Source organism: Siphateles boraxobius, unplaced genomic scaffold (genome assembly GCF_051911475.1).
Source record: "Siphateles boraxobius isolate OS27281-9 unplaced genomic scaffold, OSU_SipBor_1 7, whole genome shotgun sequence".
Classification (NCBI taxonomy): Eukaryota; Metazoa; Chordata; class Actinopteri; order Cypriniformes; family Leuciscidae; genus Siphateles; species Siphateles boraxobius.
This window is the reverse complement of record NW_027509197.1, coordinates 34,083,707-34,104,331: the sequence shown is the minus strand read 5'-3', so window position 1 is coordinate 34,104,331 and position 20,625 is coordinate 34,083,707. Positions and strand designations below refer to the sequence as shown.

The 20,625-nt window shown below is 37.2% G+C and overlaps 1 protein-coding gene across 2 annotated transcripts in view; it reads right to left on the bottom strand.

Annotated features, from left to right (window-relative positions):
* Nucleotides 1–17,449, bottom strand: part of nckap1 (NCK-associated protein 1) — a 59,130-nt gene extending 41,681 nt beyond the window's left edge. Inside the window, exons 1-2 of one of the 2 annotated variants that reach the window (XM_077215661.1) lie at nt 17,132–17,449; nt 121–231 (exon numbers count right to left, since the gene is read on the bottom strand). In XM_077215661.1, the coding sequence (XP_077071776.1) occupies nt 121–231; nt 17,132–17,239 (219 nt within the window). In that variant the 5' untranslated portion in view covers nt 17,240–17,449. The remainder of the gene's footprint in view (nt 1–120; nt 232–17,131) is intronic. The other variant, XM_077215660.1, reaches the window with a different exon arrangement.
* Nucleotides 17,450–20,625: the final 3,176 nt, after the last annotated feature.

Sequence of the window (20,625 nt, the reverse complement as noted above, 5' to 3'; positions counted from 1 at the left end):
TAAACATTAAACATTGGTATTATAGATGATATATTAGATGAGTAAAACATTATATCAGCATAAACATCATAACATTCACTCAGTCATTACAAAATACTTGATTCATAATATGAAACTTACGTTGTTGTTACGCGTCTCAACGGCTGGGAATTTTCTTACGATGAATTTTACAGCTGACTCCAGGTTTTTGTCAATTAGGTAGGAAGGTTTTGCCTTGGGATCTCCACAGGCCTACAATGAACAGGAAAAAAAAACATCACTGCTAAAAGTGCAACAGTTTGAACAGCACCACTGTGAACGTGCAGACAACTATTTGATAATCCACTGATCATGAAACAAAGATTCAAACCGTTTGAGACAGATCAGAGAGGAAGAACAGTGAGGTAAAGTGCAGGGATTTGATCACAGTTAGAAAACGCAGTGGATGGAAAAAAAAGAAAAGAGAAAAGGCCAGAATGTTGAAGAGACTGAAAGAGAATAAAGGACAGAAAGAATGGAAGGTAGGAATGGGAATCGTAAGGGGAATCGATGATCGATTAATTGTTGATGGTAATTTCATTGAAAAACCTTTCGATTGTCAATCAAACACGCAAGGTGTAGGGCTGGGCGATATGACCAAAATCTCATATCACGATATAGGTCATCTTATATCCCGATAACGATAAATATATTACGATATAGTACCTTTTCTGTAAATTCAATCAATTATTAGTTTATTTATTAAATATATATATATATATATATATATTTTTTTTTTGAGTATATATTGAGTATATACTCAAATGTACTCATTCATGAGTGATTATTTTTCCTACTTTTATTTAGAACTCCTGGGCAAATTTTTTTTTTAAAGATAACAGGGCCAACATAAAATATTGCTATATAAAATAGCAAATGTAAACATTGTACTTTCAAGTTTAAAATGTAGAAGCAATCAGGGCTCCGAACCTGTTCAATGAACAAAAACAAACGAACGAAATTTTGACAGGAACATAACCAGAAACAAAATCAAATATAATCGTTCTGAACAGACATGCTTATTTGAAATTAACCGGTTAATAACGTTATTTTATCGTTCTGTAAAATATTTTAATTTGCCAGTCAACCAATCACGAATTCAAATAGAACAGACTGTGCAAATGTGATAATAATTTACATGAACGCATAGCCTATCCAACGTGAGTGAAATGCCTACGCTCACCTGTCAAGTCATCATAGGTAAATCGCAATGGCAATACACTGGTGTTAGTTTTCCCAAGGATATACTGTGTATACTGTCAAATAATTAGGCCTACATTTCAGTGAAAATTAATAGCAGGTAATTATGCAACTATTTGTTTTTTGAAACCAGTGAAAATAGTGTAGAACATGGATTCCCACAACGTCAAATCACGCACTTAAAGCGCTTCTGTGAACGGAGAAAACAAAATAAAACTAAATATATATAATTGTTATAGCCTATACGTGAAATATAGGCTATTTCCCTTAAATAATTACAGATTAACAAAATGAAAGTAAATTTTTTGCTGAGCTTCGGTTCATGTGACGGGGTCACAAAAAGGAAACCGAGATGACAGAAAACAGCATCGTGCTCGTTTTCTGTATTTTACAAAAGCTTTACAGTTTTGAATCAATTCTTGCTTCTTTCCGTATGACCATAAATTACGGAGTAACAGGTTCCTAAGAAGGACAAAAATTCCTGTGATCGCGCCGACGCCTCACGCGCACACGTTCTAGCATTGCTAACTTGACATCGCAGCATGTTCTTTATCTAAATAAAATAGTCAACCAAACATATAGAAATTTAACCAAACCATGTTCATGCTACAGAGGTAGCCTCTAGTTTAGGAACGAGCTCCTCGGTTTGTTCTGGCTGGTCCTGTTCGGAGCCACCCGGTTCTGTCACCCCTTCACTCTCCATGTTATTCACGTTTCTGCCTGCATCCCCATGGCGGCGTGTAAGATTGCAGTCATCCAAATGATGAAACAGTTTTGCCTTAAATAATGTTTTTTTGCAACACCACGATATAAACGATAGAGCATAATATGAAACGATAGTCTTTTTATATCGTCCATCCGATATATATCGTCATATTGCACAGCCCTAGTCATGCGCATGCGTTAGGGATGGGACGGTATGAAAATTTCATATCACGATTATAGTGACCGAAATTATCGTGATTATCAATATTATCACGGTTTTGTTAAAACAAGATGAAAGTGTTAAAAAAGAACTGATGCTCACACTGAAAACATTTCAACAAGTTTTATATTTAAGAATCAACAAACAACAAATAAAATAAGCAGCTCTATGCACTTTTTAAAGCAAGATTCTATTATGTGGCATTTCCTTCCCTATAATGACCGTCGTCAATAGCAACGCATTATAACTCAGCACATCCATATATCACAACGGACGCACGCTCTCATTTCATTCAAATACAACTTGTCATCTTGCGTCTCCGTTATTGATTGTATTGAAAATGAAATCGGAGTTGATTTATTGTTTACAGAATTTGATAATATTGTTGTGATCATCTTGTCTGGACGAGTTTTGTACGCTGCACAAAATGGATTTAACAGGTAAGAATAGAGATTAATCTCTATTCAATATGTCCCCGTAATAATGCGGTAAAAAGAAATCAGTGTTATAAGTGTACAATGAATATACATTATTATCTCTTAAATGTCATTCTTAATAGTCTTGTTTGAACTTGTTCGTTCGTCTTTGGCTCAAAGCCACTTGCTGCGAACTTTTCTTAGCAGAAGCTTCAAGTTTATTTCAAGTGAGTGAGATAAAATATTTCAACTCAAAACAACATTTTGTGCCCAATTATTTCCCAGATGTAGTTTTAGTATTGAGATCAAAGTTAACTTGCCTTGCGTTCGCTACAACAGTGGATGATGGTCACACAAGACGACTCGGCAGATTTGAAGTGTTTACCTCTATCACTGCGACTTTTTTTTGAGCATGTTCTGCAGACAGAGTGACCATCCTCGATTAAGTTTCCCTCAGGATTTTTGTAAATGCCAAAATACGACCACACCTCAGATTTGGTCCTCTTAAAAGGCTGAAAAATCTCCCGAACACGGTCACCGCCTTCCGCCACTCCTTCTCGAATAAAAAAAACCCAACATTGCGCGCCTGCGTCAGACTGTTGCTGGCTGGACAGGATTTATAGTGAGTTATTAAAATCGCGAAAATCAAACACGGTTTTAATGATAATTGAATTTTAAACGATAATACTAACCGTCAGCACATTTTATCGTGGTTTATAGTGAAACCGGTAATCGTCCCATCCCTAGCATGCGTGCTGCTCAAACGCGAAACACAAAGCAGACACGAGGAAAAATTAATGTTTGGGACCATTTTATGTTAAAAGGCAAGAGTTACACCTTCATGACTACACGTTTGCGTGTGCATTCGCAGCCTTGTTGTTTTGTGCAAATGTAGGTTGGAATATTGTGTTTATTTTTTGTGTAGACCTATATATGATTATCTCAAATATGCTTTTGGTTAACAATTAAAGCAGTAGTAAAACACACCGGTGGTCAGATTCAGTGCGTGTAGCTCAAACAGCAATGCAATGCAATGATAACTGTGATTGGGACTGTCATGTTACATAACTTTATTTATTATTTATATTTATTATTTGAGTTTAGTTGCCCTGTTTCTGTGCATTGCTCCAGGAAGTTCTCAACACGAGTCACACAATCTGAATAGAACGTAACTTAGGTCAAGTTCACTTGTACATTTGCATCAGTTTTGTGCAGATAACTTGTAATATTATGTTTATTTATATCTGATTAATCTCATATAGGAGGATGCGTTTTCGTTGAGGTAAATAACCCGCCATCAAAGCTTTTCAGTTTACCGGTGTTCATTCAGAGCTTCAGCTTCAGACAGCAATTCACGAGTAATAATAACTATAATTGTGACTGTCCTATAACATAACATTATAATGAGAACACTATTTTAATAAATCATTGTGAATTCATTGGCTTTAGTTACAGTGTAGTTCCAGGAAGAGCACATCACCAGGAGTTACATATCCTGACTAGCACGCATCTGAGGCGGCGTTGGTGACATGTTGTATTAGTTGTTATATTTGATTATTAAATAAGTAATTTAATTAAATGATCAATCAGATTGACTCATTTTACAATCCTACTAGCCCTTTTTAGACTAAAAACCCTTCTCATTCATTTGGCGAGGAACATGGCATTTTGAGCAGCATTTGCACACATATTGCAGTATTATGGGTAACTAGTAGGGCTGGGTAAAAAATATCGATTTCTCGATTTTAATCGATTCTCATTTTTACGAACCGATATCGATTCTTAAATCCCAAGAATCGATTAGTCATCGTGTTTTCCGTTGATGAATGAATGAAACATTGTAGCGCGCATCCCATCCAATAAACGCAATAATCTTTGTGCTTTGTTACTATTGATATGAAACAAAGTCTCAGATTTCAAATTACGTCCATTTTCTTAAACATAAATACCGTTTTGGCGCTGTGGCGTGAGATCGCTCTGGCGCAGCTCAAGAGAAGCAGCAGCGCCGAGCACACATAATCTTCTCTTCCGCCTTAATATTACCAGTTACAGCGTGAAATAAACATGAATGAGCATCTGAAAGTGTGTTAAAAGATAGAGTATAACTTATCGAAATCCTTGTTGTCACATTGAATCGCTCAATCATTGTTTCAACCGAGGAAAGACGTCAGTGAAACAGCTTGTAAACAATGTCATGTAACGTCACATTTACCTCAGAAAAACCATATCCAGTGACCATGAACTCGTTAGTCAGCTAGAAAAATTAACTCTAGAGAGGAGCATTTTGCTAAATATATGCACCATATTACATATGCATTTTATGTTATTTTATAATTATTTTATGTTTTTCAATATTTAATGCATGTTTGAATAAATCTGGCAAGTTTTTATGACAGCCACCATTTAAATATTTATATTTCATATAACTTTATTATTAGAAAAATAAATAAAAGTGTAATTGTTTGAATACAAATCAGTAAATCTTTACCTTTAATATTAGGCTATAGTAGACTAATGAAACAATTTTAATGATACAACTGACTCCCATAGTTTACAGCATTGGTTAAGAGATTTGTTTTCCTTGAGAAAATTTGCCATCTATTGTACCTGATATCCAAAATAATCAATATTGAATCGAATCGTAATCGAAATCGAATTGCAAGCTTGTGAATCGAAATCGAATCGAATTGTGAAATTTGTGTCAATACCCAGCCCTAGTAACTAGTGATTAATCAATTAATTGATCGTTAATTTAAACGACGATAGATCATGGGAATTTGTGTAAATTGACATCCCTCCCTACTAACTAATATACATATATACACAGCTCTAGAATAAATTTAAGAGACCACTGCAAAATTATCAGTTTCTCTGGTTTTACTATTTATAGGCATGTGTTTGGGTAAAATTAAAATTTTAGTTTTATTCTATAAATTACTGACAACATTTCTCCCAAATTCCAAATAAAAATATTGTCATTTAGAGGATTTATTTGCAGAAAACGACAACTGGTCAAAATAACGAAAAATTACTGTAGTGTTTTCAGACCTTGAATAATGGAAAGAAAATAAGTTCATATTCATTTTTAAACAACACAATACTAATGTTTTAACTTAGGAAGAGTTCAGAAATCAACATTTGGTGGAATAACCATGATTTTCAATCACAGCTTTCATGCGTCTTGGCATCCTGTCCACCAGTCTTTCACATTGATGTTGCGTGAATTTATGCCACTCCTGGTGCAAAAATTCAAGCAGCTCGGGTTTGATGGCTTGTGACCATCCATCTTAGTCTTGATCACATTCCAGAGATTTTTAATGGAGTTCAGGTCTGGAGATTGGACTGGCCATGACAGGGTCTTGATCTGGTGGTCCTCCATCCACACCTTGATTGACCTGGCTGTGTGGCATGGAGCATTGTCCTGCTGGAAAAAACAATCCTCAGAGTTGGGGAACATTGTCAGAGCAGAAGGAAGCAAGTTTTCTTCCAGGACAACCCTCTTATTCCACCAACTATTGATTTCCTAACCCTTCCTAAGTTAAAACACTAGTATTGTGTTTTTTAAAAATGAATATGAACTTATTTCCATTTTTTATTTCCAACTTTCCATTTTTCGAGGTCTGACAACACTGCACTTTTTTTTTCATTTTGACCAGTTGTCGTTTTCTGCAAATAAATGCTCTAAATGACAATATTTTTATTTGGAATTTGGGTGAAATAGTCTTCTAGCATCTGAGACTCGCATCTGAAAAGAAAACATCCCGGGCTCTCCTACCTCAAAACAAGTAGACGGCAGTGTAAGTATTTGGATTATTATATTGAATTTTTTACACAGCACTAGAATAGGGTTGTAAGTCCCATATTAGGTGCTTAAAGACACACCATGCCGACATCAAAGAACTAGCAGCGACGAAGGTTGACTGTGTTGTTGCCTCTCTTCGGCTGCGTTCTGGCCAAAAAGCTGCGCTTGAACACACCAAAAGGACTGAAGGCGACTGTGAACTAGTATGTGCGTTCTGCGCCTGCGTGTAAGTAAATATCTGTCTATGTCAGCAGGTAGTCTATTAGTCTATTTTCGTCATTCAAAAAGGGAAACCAAAACTAGGACTGCAGATATACAAACCATAAAATATGTTATACAAAGTAGACCTTGCTTACCATTTAGATTATCAATCTGATCTCTTTCTTTATTTGTGCATTCAAATGGTAAAATAGCATAAAATTATAACAGCCTTCTCTCTGTACCGTCTTGACTTCTTTGCTCACTTTTATCACTTTCGCTTTTACTCTTGTGCACGGACTCGTTCGTTATGCTGAACAGCCAATCAGAGTTCTCTCTCTCACCAACGGCCCGACGTGGATTCAACATGTTGAATCGGCCCAAAAAACCCAACGGCGTCCGACTAGAGGCAACTGTGCGGAACACACCAAACAAATAAGCTGGCCGACCGTCGGCTTGGTGTGTTCTGGCCTTAATACGGCTACGTTCATACAGCATTCAGTTTTATACAAACTGCAGTGGGTGTAAGGCTGCGAGACACGCGGCTCAAACATACTCTCAGCAACCGGATACAAAGCAATTAACGCTGTTGTTAGTTATTTAAAATATTTAATTTATTTAATAACGTGCTGTCAGTCATTGTAAAACTTTTAGCAGGGTTTTAAGGACACTATCATGTTTGATACCATCGCTATGGTTAGTTAGAATGCGGTTGTGACTTAAGCTATTTGATCATACAGCAGCTACTTTAATATCCTAAATGAACAAAACATATCAGGATTCACACTTGTGAGCAACTGCTGTGCTAAATACCAAAATGTGACTGTGAAAGCAGGTCTAGTAAACACCTTTCCTAATTTGTACTGTTTGTATGCAATTATAGTTACGGTTATTATTTATTGGTAAATTTTATTTTTTGAAAAGAAACAGTAGATTAAACGGTAAAAATAATCATTAGTTTAATAACAATAGTAATAGATACATTAATCGATTGAAAAAATGTTAGTTCCAGCCCTAGATTCAACTGTCCAAGAAAAAACAAGTAGAAAAGAGTTCGAACACAACCAGTATGACGCAACAGAAAAAATTAGTGTCGATTTATTTTTGTATCGTATCATTTCATTGAGCATAGTCTTTCTCATCACATTCAATAAATAAAAATAAATTAAATTAAAAACACACTTTAGGTGCAGCCATGTATTTTAGTACATTGTTCCAGTTTTGTTTTAAAAATGATACCAGTTCTGGATTCCCAACCCTAATGGAAGGACAAACAAAAAAGGGAAAAGAGAGAGGACAGATTTGAAAATGCTCTTCAAATGGACAAGGTGCTGCGTGAGAAGTTGGAGAGCAGTTAGTGGAACACAGACAGCAGTGTATGATCAGAAACAGTCCTAGAGAGAGAGAGAGAAAGAGAGAGAGAGAGAGAGAGAGAGAGAGAGAGAGAGAGAGAGAGAGACACACACAGAGAGAGAGAGAGCAACAGAGAGATGGTGGGTTTGCTGGACAGGGAGTCTGATTGGCTGGCTGTTCTGTAAGAGGTGAGTGTCTTACAGAGTGAAGGAGCTGGAACGCGTCAGTGGACGTGCAGCTGAGGCAGGGCAGTGTATATGGTCACATGACACGTTACATGATGCTTTACATGCACCTACAGCTAACACAGCATCAAACCTCAAGACCATTCCAGTGTGCACAGCAACACACAGAGGCTCTGGGTGCTGTAAGACAATATGTGTTTTTATACAAAGCCCATTAGGTCGTTCCCAAAAAAAGACACCGCATGGCTAGCAAACTGACGGGAGTTACACGCAGGCCCTGGAAATGATGCAAACCGGCAATCAGCTCGAAACCCACTAACATTAAATTTACATTAGCTAAATTACTCCTGTGCCCACTGATAATTTAACACAGCCAATCACAGAGGAGTAAATAAATAAACCCACAGAGAATCTATACTATGCTTCAAAAATGGCTGGCTATGTCTGGTTTCGTTCTTCTTTATTTATCAGACTACTGACATCCAACTTGTGCTTTGCAGTTAAAAGCAAACTTGCTGAAAATAAAGAGGATGGTAAAAATAAAACAAACAAATAGGGCAAAAAATGGAAAATTAAAATAAGCCTCATGCATTAATAATATTTATTACCCTAACAAATGTAAGGAAAAGATTGTAACATACTTGGCTGGGCGATATTCGTGAATCGGCCTGTATTAGTGATTTTTATTGGATTTGATTTGAATCGGCACATTACTTTTGCTGTCAAATAGTGCTAAATCGAATGAATAGTGCTAGAAAACAGCAAAGATTTACCACTTTTTAGAGCACGATTTCTTAAAGGGTGACTGACTATCTATTCAAACTTTTCGTAAACCAATCATCTAAATCACAATGTCTCAATATTTTATATTGTATATTATGATGCCTAAAGAAATTTGTGCATCATAAACAGTGTTGGATGTAACTTTCCCCTTGAGAAAATAAATTAAGGGAATACTCTTAATTTACAGTTACTTCTGATGTAATTGCATTAAATACTGTATAGACTATAGAACAATTCTATGTTAAAACTATAGTGGATTTAACATTAAAATTTAAAGTCTAAAGTCAAAATGTATGCTTTAAACGTAACCTTCTCATTTTAAAATACTTTGGTCATTTCAAGAATAATTTATGGCATTTTATATTTTTTATTTGAAAGAATTAAAAGAGCAGTTTCAAGTCTATACTTGTATTGTTCAACTGGTTGAGGTTAATAATAATAATAAATAATAAGAATAATAAGAATAATTTGTTACATTTATATAGCTCTTTTTCTGGGACCTCAAAGCACTTCACATATAAGGGGGAATCTCCTCAACCACCACCAATGTGCAGCATATACCTGGATGATGCGACGGCAGCTATATTGCGCCAGAACGCCCACCACACACCAGCTTACTGGTGGAGAGGAGACAGTGATAAAGCCAATCAGTATATGGGGATGATTAGGAGGCCTTGATGGACAGAGGCCAAGGGGCAAATTTGGCCAGGATGCCAGGGTTACATCCCTACTCTTTATCGAAGGACATCCTGGGATATTTTATGACCACAGAGAGTCAGTACCTCGGTTTAACGTCTCATCCGAAGGACGGATTAATAAGGGATTTAGAAACTAGTAAGTAATGCAATACATTTTAGAGAGTAATTAGTACAGTAATCTAATTAGACGGTTGAAGACGTAATCAGTAGCTAGTAATTAATTACTTACTCAACACTGATTATAACATAAAAATGTAAAGTAAAAATATGGATAAACATTAATTGATTTGACATACAAATACTATTGATTGTTGTTTCCAATCTGTATTTTACTAATTGCAATAACATTTTTGAATCTATGAAGGGAATGGCTGTCAGAATGATGGCTCCTCTGTTCACAAAAAAAATTAAGCCATTTCAGAACACATCCATAAATATAAACATGTGAAAATGCAGCTAAAAATATTAAGATATAATTGAGAATTATTCGATTTTTGTTTACCGCCCAGCTCTAACCCCTCAACATCTGTAAGACTGGCATAAATTTAGGTTCGCAAAACAACAATCAAAACTCACTCCGCTGAAGAAACAGAATAAATCTGTTAAAAGAATGATTAAACAGAAGAGTCCTGCTGGTGCTACAGTTTGGGAAGGGCCTTTTTTTGTGAGTTGCGTACAGAAAGATCATGGGACATGAGACTGGTAGGAGAGCGGGGGGAAGGGGGGGAAACTGAGATTTTAGGAAGGTGAAAAGCTGTGCAAACCTTCCAAACTTGTCCTTGCTGGGGGAAGCATTGTAACAGAAAGAGAGAAAATTACACATAAACACAGGTTCCAATGTCTACCATGCATGTTCACTTCAAAACAAATTAGCTTTGGGAACTAATTGTAAGTCGTTCCAGTTAGTGTGTTGTTTCGGGTCCTAAGGAGGGACGCAAGGGGTCAGTTGGGTCACACAGTGCAGTCGTTCCCAGAGCTAACATTGACACCATGCAGATTCACTTCTCCGGGAGCAGGAACACTGTGGGCTGAGTTCAGAATTCACGTCCATGTTCAAGAAAAGACTAGGAAGTTTGTGATTAGTCAAAGAAACATAATCCATGCAAGTAAAAGGGAACCAAGGTCAACATGTTCACAAAATGACTGAAAACAGATCTGAACTCAAAGAATGACGAACAGAATCACACTGCAAACATAGAGCGAGCAAACAAACAAAACAGACAAACAAACAAACAAAAATGTCATTATTATCTGCTCACTTGCATCAAATCATCTCATGCACAGAATTATAAAAGCAAAGAGCCAATTACAGCTGACTGTCACTGATCTCAGAATGAATCCATTCTGGTGAACTTTGACTATCCATGTCATTTCAATCAGAAGCAATATCAGGTACGAGTACTAGACGGTATAGCACTTCATCGAGTAGTGCACTATTGCCTCATTTCCACAGAGCTGTACAGGAATGTACAGTACAGTTCAGTACGATTCGGGAAGATAATCCCTGATACGCTTTGCGTTTCCACCGACAATATACCCTTGATAGGCGGGGTGTATGCCGGAAAGTAGCTTTCAATGTCATTCTCACGTGAAGAAGAAATCTTGTTCTCGCTTCTTGGCATGTGTCATTCCCCTTGTGGCACGCGCAAGTGCCGATTCTCTGTCAACCAATCAACGTTCAGCAGAGAGTCTAGCTCCACCCTTTAGTACTGGACTACTGTGCTTGGTACCCCAACTGAAGAGTCCCCATAAAGTGTACGGTATACAGTTCGGAATTAGGGTACCATTCACAACTTTTGACAATGGAAACAACAAAAATTGTGCCCCTTACTGATCTGTACTGTACCCTACTGCTCGGTGGAGACGAGGCATAAATGTGCTTGATCATTTGAACTCAGTTAAACTGTTATTTCAAGAGGTGTAGCTTTAAAAGAGGTTGTAGCTTTATATTGTCTCTTACCCCTTTTTCCACCAAAATGACTTTACTCCGTAAAGTAGGAAAGTGTTGAAAATACTGATTTCTCGATTTTAATCGATTCTCATTTTTGATTAAACGATACTGATTCTTAAATCCCACAGAACAATCTTATAGTCTATGCTGTTTTCAGCTGATGCGAGAAAACTAAACATTATTTGAAGCGCCTTAACTTGCAATAAGCTTTAATACTTTTGATATGAGCTAAGTTTCAGCTTTCAAATTCAGCTAGAAAAACTCTGAAAGGAGCATTTTGATAAATATACTTACTCATTTATATTTTTACTTAACCTGTGGTTCAATTTTTCTTGAATGTTTGAATAAATCAATCATGAAAACAAGTTAAGCAGCCACAATTTAAGTGTTTTATTTTAGAAATGCACCGGTCGACTGCCAATAAATCTAAAACAGTTTTTAGATTTATTTTGGCAGATAACGGAGACGAGACACACCAAAGACAGACGCAAAGAGGAGAACCGAGTCGTGCTTTTCCTCTTACCTCTATATAAAGCAAGTGCAGCGATGCTTTGGTTACAGCGGGAACCAAGACAAGGCTATATCGCTGCTGTTCCATAAGCACCACCTACTGTCGAAAAACTAGTCCTGTCTGAATAGGGCTTTTGTTTGCATCATGAATGCAGTGGTTGCCTTTAATTTCAAATGGCTATAGATATTTTTGTGAAAGGCCAGTTTGGCCTGTAATAGAGCAAATAAACAACAAATAAATATACTTAAAGAAAAAAGAAAAATCAGCAACCGGATTTGGAATTGGCCAAGAAAATCCCTATTACATTTCAAAAAACGAATTGAGAGTATAAACACAATTGTGTCATTAAAAAGTTATTATTATATCATAATTATAATAAAAAAACTGTGTAATTTAAATTTTATGTATAAATAATTGGTTAATTTTAACCTTCAATAGTATAGTAATGTACCAATTATATATTATATTATAGTAATGTAGTAAGAGAAAGCATGGGGTCTTAATAATAATAATTATTTTTGATTTTTACATGCAAAATCGAACATGTAAAACTCTTGGTGGGATGCAAAAGATGTTAAATTTAGTGGTTAAAATTTTGAAAACTATGCCTAGGTTAAATTAAAGGTTAAATAGGTTAAATTCCTGCTGTGGAACCCATTTGTCCTGCTTTCGGTGGAAGTGTACAGAATTGCTACTGGTTTGGGAACTGGCTTTGACACCAGCACTATTTTGGTGAAAAAGGGGTCTCTGATGATTTCACGTCGAGCTAAACGCTTTGAGATAAGAGCGCACTTCCTGAGGTTGTTTCCATGGAAGGATTCTGCTGTCGTTTCCTGTGACACAGTTTTGCTATGAACCTATGCTACTGGCAGCAAAATCCAACAAATTCCAAACTGCATTTAGCACAACTTGTGTTTAAAACAAAGTCAGTGTCAGTTATTATTCCATGCTTAAATTGCACAAGCACAGGATAGATTGGATGGTCAAGTATGTCTACTTAAGGTTTAAACTTATATGAAAAACAAGCATCAAATCCTATAATTGGCTTAGATAGTAAACATTACAAAGCAGAAAGAACAACAGAATGTCAGTTTCAGGAATTCGGAATCAAATCAGCATCAAATTCTATCTAAAATCTTAACTCCCTCTCTGTAACCACCAGAACGCAACGTAGATCTTACAGCACTCAATGCAATGCCTGCCAGTTGCTAAGCAACAGGACTACCAAAAGCATGTATTCCAATTTCTAGTCATGTGGAAAAGCAATCCCTCAACTAAATTTGACCAAAAAAATGGTATATAAAATAATGGGCAATAAAACTGTACTGGTTCAGTCAAGTTTCCCACAGTGCACTCGACTGTGTTTTATTCCGAATGGATATGGTGCATGGGGCTACACAAGAATATGACAGAATATGACTAATATTGGGTTGACCCCCGGTGACTTGTCTGAATGAGTGAGGTCAGACATACATAAGAGTGACATCAGTGGGCATGGAGAGACAGGCGGCACTCCAGAGACCTTCTGGCGCTCTAAAAGGGCATCACACACACTGATGAATTCACATCCCATATCTGAGCGAGTTCACAGCCAGAGGGAGGAAAAAAATGCTAACTGCGATGTTCCTCCACTAGCCCACTTTCTGCGGTGATCTGGACTGCTGCCATTACGGCTAGCATCAATGCAAAGCCTCTCTCAAAAACCTTAGAAGTGGCTTTATTGGCAAAGGTTAAGAAAAAAACGACTAGAATTGATAGGCTTTACTTTGTGTGATGCTAGCACGATTCAAGATATTTCAAGCCCTCTGATTGCTGAAAGTGTAATATGGGAGGATCTCAGGAAAACATGTCCAGCTCACATTTCAAACCAATACAAAGAGAAAAAATATATTGCTTACCGAAAATAAAGACCTTTATTTCATGACATTTAAGCACTTCCCTGTAATAATCACAATAGTGTGATTTGTCTCTGGACAGACATTTTACTTACTAGTGGTAGGATTTTTTTAGTGGTAGGCCAATATACCAGCCAGACAAATTAATAATTTGGCTTTATTCAGATTATCAGCATCAGTTTGTTTGTTTATCAGACATGTTATCTGTCAAAATCTATTGCCTGTGCTTTTTTCATAGATCTTTTCCCCCAGTAAATATTATGTTAGAGTCCCCCTGTGGATGAAAATCAAGTTTTTATTGTTGTTTATATTTCTATGTAGTGTTTTTAATATGCTTTAAAGTATGCTTGTTATAGACAAACCATGTGCTAAGTCACAAGTCAACACCATTCCTGAGTATTTTCTCCCTTAAACTGCAGTGAAAAAAGACGGTTTGAAAAAGACGGTCGCTGGTGTTTCAGACGTCACAAACTACCTTGTAACCAATCACGTCAACGTGCCAGCGGGCTTTAGCAAATTAACTATGCTGTGAAGCAGGGGAGTCTCAAGAGAAGCCGGGATATCCCAGCATATTTTTCTGTTGATGAAAAATCAGGCATATTTAACAATATAGCGGGTGAATTATGTACATGATGTATATTACGATGAACAATATGCCCTTCGCCACTGGCAATCAAAGTTGTTCAAACCATTCTTCTAAGGTTTCTGATTTTCAGAAGGCAGCTGTCTGACTCTTAGATGGTGAATGGAAATTTGTGTAACATTATTAACTGTTTGACAACATAGTCAAGCAAAAGGCTAATCATATTAACTACCATTATGTGTCTGACGTTGTAGAGAGCGATACATAAAACGCATTGCCATTCTGATGCATCGACTTGAGATGTTGAGTAGATTTCTGAGCTGATGTGATTGAATGGAGGCGGGGTTAATTTGCATATTAATGATCCATGTATACTAAATGAAGTAAGGGTGTGGTTACATTCAAGCTATTTTAAGACGTGAATTAAAAAAAATTCACAGGAAAAAACATTTAAATATGTAATTTTGGTGATCAAAGATGAGTTAAGGGATTCAATTATTGACTACAAGGGGACTTTTAATAAGCACTCAAATTTAATTCACAATCAAATTTTTTTGTCATTAAGTTTTTCACAAATTCACAAATTGCTTGTCACTAAAATCTAACCTAGTTATGAAACAATGTTACAATTAAAGATACTGCAATATATATATTTTAAATCAGAATTAAATCATTTAAACAATGCTATCATTATGTAAATCACTTAAATTATACATATAAATGGGTCAAAACACTATACTGGTCTCAGCTTGTTGGAAACATATTAATAACAAGCCGAGACCTAATTGCGAGTCAAAAGTAGGGATGCTCCGATTGATTTGCCGCAGATCGGTATCAGGTCAGCAGATAATCACATTCTATGACTCGATCAGGAGTCACTAAAATAAGCAGATCTCACCAAACGATCGCATATTGATGACGCCAGACTTCAATGCGCAGTCATCATGTCAGTGTGCAGTTATTACGCGGTATCAAGAAACATGTTCAGCTGTAATTATGTTCAGTTTGACATTAAGTCTTTAGGCTCTTTAATAAGCCAGAGTATCCTAATATGGATGTTTTGAATAAGCCCTGTTTTTAAAGGCCTATTAAAATAATTATTTGTAAAATAAATATTTTTTTTGCTTAATCTGCTTATTTATTTGATTCTCAATTAAAACAACAATTTATAGCATTATTGTAAATAACATCTGTAAGATCATCTGGTATTACTTATCTGAAAGAAAAAAAAAACACTGACATTCAACAGAGAGCTTAAATATTAGGCTACTTGTATAAAGATTGAATGATAGGGACCGGTATCGGCCGATCATGACAAAAAATCTGTAATGGGTATTGGCTGCAAAAATCCTGATCGGAGCATCACTAGTCAGAAGTGGAATATTTTTATTCTAACACTTTTGGCCCATTTATATAGGCATTTACTGCTTAATTGCCATGAAAATAATGTCACAAAAGATTTTTAAGCAAAATATCCTTTTGATTTTGGGATGAAATGTGACACAGAAATGTTCTTGAGTGGTTCTGTGATATTTTTATCCAAATATGTTTATGAGTCATCTAATAATCTTTTCAAACTGATTTAAAAAAATTACAACTAATTCTATTTTTTTTATTAAAATAGACAGCAACTAACATTTTGTCAGAACCTCTTGTAAATAACATGTTACTGTTTAGTTGTCTATTCAGATTCTTGATCGTTCAGCTCAAATCCCTAGATAGGCATAACCAATTTGTGCCTTTGATTCTTAAATCATGGATCAATTATTTCTTATTACAGCTCAGCAAAATCAAACAACTACTTTTACAATTAAATTCACATTTTGATAAAGGGAAATTATGAAAGATCAATACTGCAGGACACAACTGTCTAACCACCACTTCAGAATCCTACAGATGACATGTGTCAAACATTCTCTGGACTTCAGGTATGACAGATGAACGATTGAAAGGGCTTGGATTTGATCATTTCAACACACCCACTGAGATATCAAACTGGAAAGATATCAAGATATCAAATTCTGATAGAAATTGACCAGGGCTGCCAAACTGCTACCAACTACCCACAATTAGATATTTGTAGAAACTACAGCTTTCAGGGCTGTGATGCCTGGATTGGATTATCCTCTTCTATAGATGGGTCATTATCATTGCTTTAAAAGCTGGGTCACGATGAGGTTCTAGTCTGGACACACAATGTTCACAGGCCCTCTCAATCACAGCTTTGTGCACTTAACCCTGAGTACACAGTGTCAGTAACGTTATATGCTAGCATGATATCTGCTTTAAAATCGTAGGGGGTGTAAAACTAGAACATTAGCCACCCTCATCCTAATCTCACCATTATAATCATCGTTATTTTTATAGGTTAGATCGACCCCATAGAAATTCACTAACCTGTACTAAATCTCAATAAAATAAAACATTAATGCAGTATACAACGTAAACATTGATTTATGGCTGTGTCGCGCGCACACGTACTCACTCACTCACTCAATCAGGGCCTGGCCACACCAACCCCCCCGTGTGTGTGTGTGTGTGTGTGTGTGTGTGTATTTGTATGGGTTTACTGCAGTCCTCTGCTACACACATGCATGAAGCGCTTATTCTTACCTTCTTTATGTTGTAGATACGCGTGAGCATCCCGATGCCGCGGTCGTTGAGGATCGTCAGTTTCTCCGCCAGCTTCTGCTGGCTGGGCTGCAGCGCGCTCCGAGACATGGCTCAAACGACCGTTAAAACGAGCTAAATCTCAGCAGAACGGATTCCTCTTGTAGTGTTAAAAGGTAAAGTGCCAAAACAAGTTGGTTTTTAGTGTTAAAATTCGCCCATATTACGGGCTTCAGGCGCGTCGTCGGGATGTATTTTTTTTTCTAGGTGTTGCCCTGACGGCCAGAACGAGGCTGCTTCCGGCAACGTCACTGCGTCACGTGACTGGAGCACTCCGCAGGACCGCCGCCCCCATCATGCATGTAGTTGTTGGAAAAATGTGGTTACTGTCTGAATTCTTTTCTGTGGGTTTTATAGTTTTAAGCTTAAAATGTATTTGGTACATTTATACACATATGCACATATAAGCAGTTTTCCAATATTTTCAACAACAAAAAATGTATTTAATGCATCATAATTTTTTTAGATAAGGCCTAAACCAAGAGAAAGTTACCCCTGGTTTCACAGACAAGGCTTAGACTAAAATGCATGTTTGAGCTGTTGAGTCTCGCATCACTAATAACAGCATTTCTGAAACTTTAGTTATTCGACTCTTAGGCCTGGTTTCACAGACAGGGTTTAGATTGAGCCAGGATTAGACCGTAGTTCAATTAGGGCATTCAAGTAGCTTTTATAAATGTGTCTTAGAAAAAAAAAACATTAGCCTACTGGTGTGCATTCTTGCACTTTGCCATTGTTTTGTCTCAGAATGCACACCAGTAGGCTAATGTTTTTTTTTTCTAAGACACATTTATAAAAGCTACTTGAATGCCCTAATTGAACTACGGTCTAATCCTGGCTCAATCTAAACCCTGTCTGTGAAACCAGGCCTAAGAGTCGAATAACTAAAGTTTCAGAAATGCTGTTATTAGTGATGCGAGACTCTGAATAAATCGAACCAATTGCTTCGCAAAATATTTAAATTCAAAGTGCTTGAAACATCGCACTGTGAAATATGCGGGTCAAAGTTGTGCAAATCATCTGAAGCCATAAATGTTTTTATGAAAGTATAATCTACTAAATCTAATTACAAATAATTGAATACCCTTTAAAATGAATTATCTGCCTAATTGGTTCTTGTAGCCTATTATAATTTCCGTTTTATAGCCTATATGTTTTGGGCAGGTTTTGGTTTTTAGGCCAATTAGAAACAATAACGCTAACTATCACTCTCAATTTTCATTATATAGCCTACGCATGTTTATTAAAATGTATTAATTAAAATAATCATGACTTCATCAGATCATTGCTCTGTATCCACAAACAGGAGAAAAGGCGGAATTCAGAAAGTTGTTTTCTTTTTTTGTTCTTTGCAGAGTAGCCTAAGAAAAAAAAGATACAGTTAAGAGATATATAACAAATAGCATCAATAAGAGAACAACAACAGCCAAGGGGCAAAAACAATACAAGCAAAAATAACCAAATAAATAAAGAAGAAATTTAAAAAGTTTGAAAGCTGCTCACTTGCAGAGCAAATGAGTGGATCTTATGTGGAGCTCCTCTTGCTAGAGATCCAGCGAGGAGGAGTGATTGTAATTTGGGCCTAATGGGTGGAGCAAGAATATCCAACCACACCCTAACCCTACCCACAACTCTATCCCTCGACTCCCTTAGAGCTCCAGAGAGGAGGAGCTGGACTAATTCCACCCCATTGGAGAGAGGAGGAGGTCGTCATTTGACTCTGCACTGCAGTGAATAGCTTACAGGCTTGTTCGACTTCATGCAGCTCTACGCAGACCGATCGGCGGCTTACTTGAAGTCAGTGCATGCCGGTTAGAAATTTTGTCCGACTTGATCATAAAGTAAAAGAAATGGACACAGCGACCCCCTTGATTTCAACGGTGAAATGTGAAGCCCATTAGAAGCACTCACGTCCTGATAGCTGAGCTTACTGCACAGGCTCAAACTGAGTTTGACGACGTGGATGTGACGTGAGCAACTTGTCTGGCAGTTGTAAATCTTCTAGTAGCTGTGCCACATACCGAATTATTTCCAATTCCTCAAAAACTTTGTTGAAATAATTTGTCCTGTTGCTTTTCATGGACTCTCTATATGGGCTACTCCCTTGACTTTATTTCTCCATGTCCCCCCGACTGCCTCATAGAAAGTAAAAGATTGCCTGCGAGCTTCTCCTTCTGTCTAAACGGTAATTTCTCTAACGGCATCGTTAGCCCATTTTTACAAAAACGGCTTCTACGGGGCCATAACATAAGATACAAAGTATTAGAGCCTTTTATACATTGTCGTGTTTCTTTAAATAAATAATGGACAAATTAAGTCTTTGGACACCTCAGAGTTATTCGCTGACAAAGTGACGCCAAAATGAATGGGAGTCAATGGAATGCTAACAGCAGGTGATGGTCTGCTACAATGGCGGCCCCCAGGGAGGCTTCAGTTTCCGGCTGATGGATTACCCCCTTGGACCTGATACAGCGCCGACGCCACGTGACTGTGACGTATGCCATCAAAGTACCGCGAGAGCGATTCGAGAGTAGCCGGAGAACTCAGCCAGCACAGATGTTCATCAAAATGAACGAATCTTTTTTCGAGTCATTTTGTTCATTCAACTAACAAAATGACTCGAAAAAAGATTTGTTCATTTTGATCAACGAGTTCGAAAAGGAGAGTCACGAACGTGCATCACAGAACAGAGCAAGGCGAGCATTTGTGCTTATAAAACGTAACCTTTTTTATTTATTTTTGAAATGACCGATCGTTTCGCAAGATAAGACCCTTATGCATCGTCTGGTGTCGTGTAAAGCCATTTGAAGCTGTACTGAAACTGTCATTTGGACCTTGGACCGTTTGGTTCCCCATGAAGTCCATTATATAGAAATTATATAGAAAAATCCTAGAATGTTTTCATCAAAAACCTTAATTTCTTTTCGACTGAAGAAAGAAAGACATGGACATCTTGGATGACATGGGGGTGAGTAAATTATCAGCAAAAGTGAACTAATCCTTTAATGCTTAAAAACAATACACAAATAATAACAAATAACAACAGAATACAAAAAAAAAGCCAGCGCAGCTTCCCAAGAGCGGCTGCACGAGCTCTGATGACGACACAGCTGTTCCAGAATTGGCCGGATTCACCGCATGACAAAGATCATGTGTGTTTCGTGTTTACTCCATAGACTGTAAAAAAATATGGACGTAGTATCCATGACGTCACCCGTAGGTTTCTGAAGAGCGTTTTTGAAGCCTAAAGTGGGCGGAGTCACTCGTCGCCATCTTGGAAGCGCGTCACAGTGCGTCACTCCCGGATAAGCGAAAATGGGCAAAAAGGCGGGACGTGGGTGGTGTTGAGGTGCCTGGATGCTGAAAATACGCCCGCCTAGCTCGACGTGATCGAGTTTGCTCAGGCTAAGCTAATGTGCTACTGGCCTCGCGCTAAA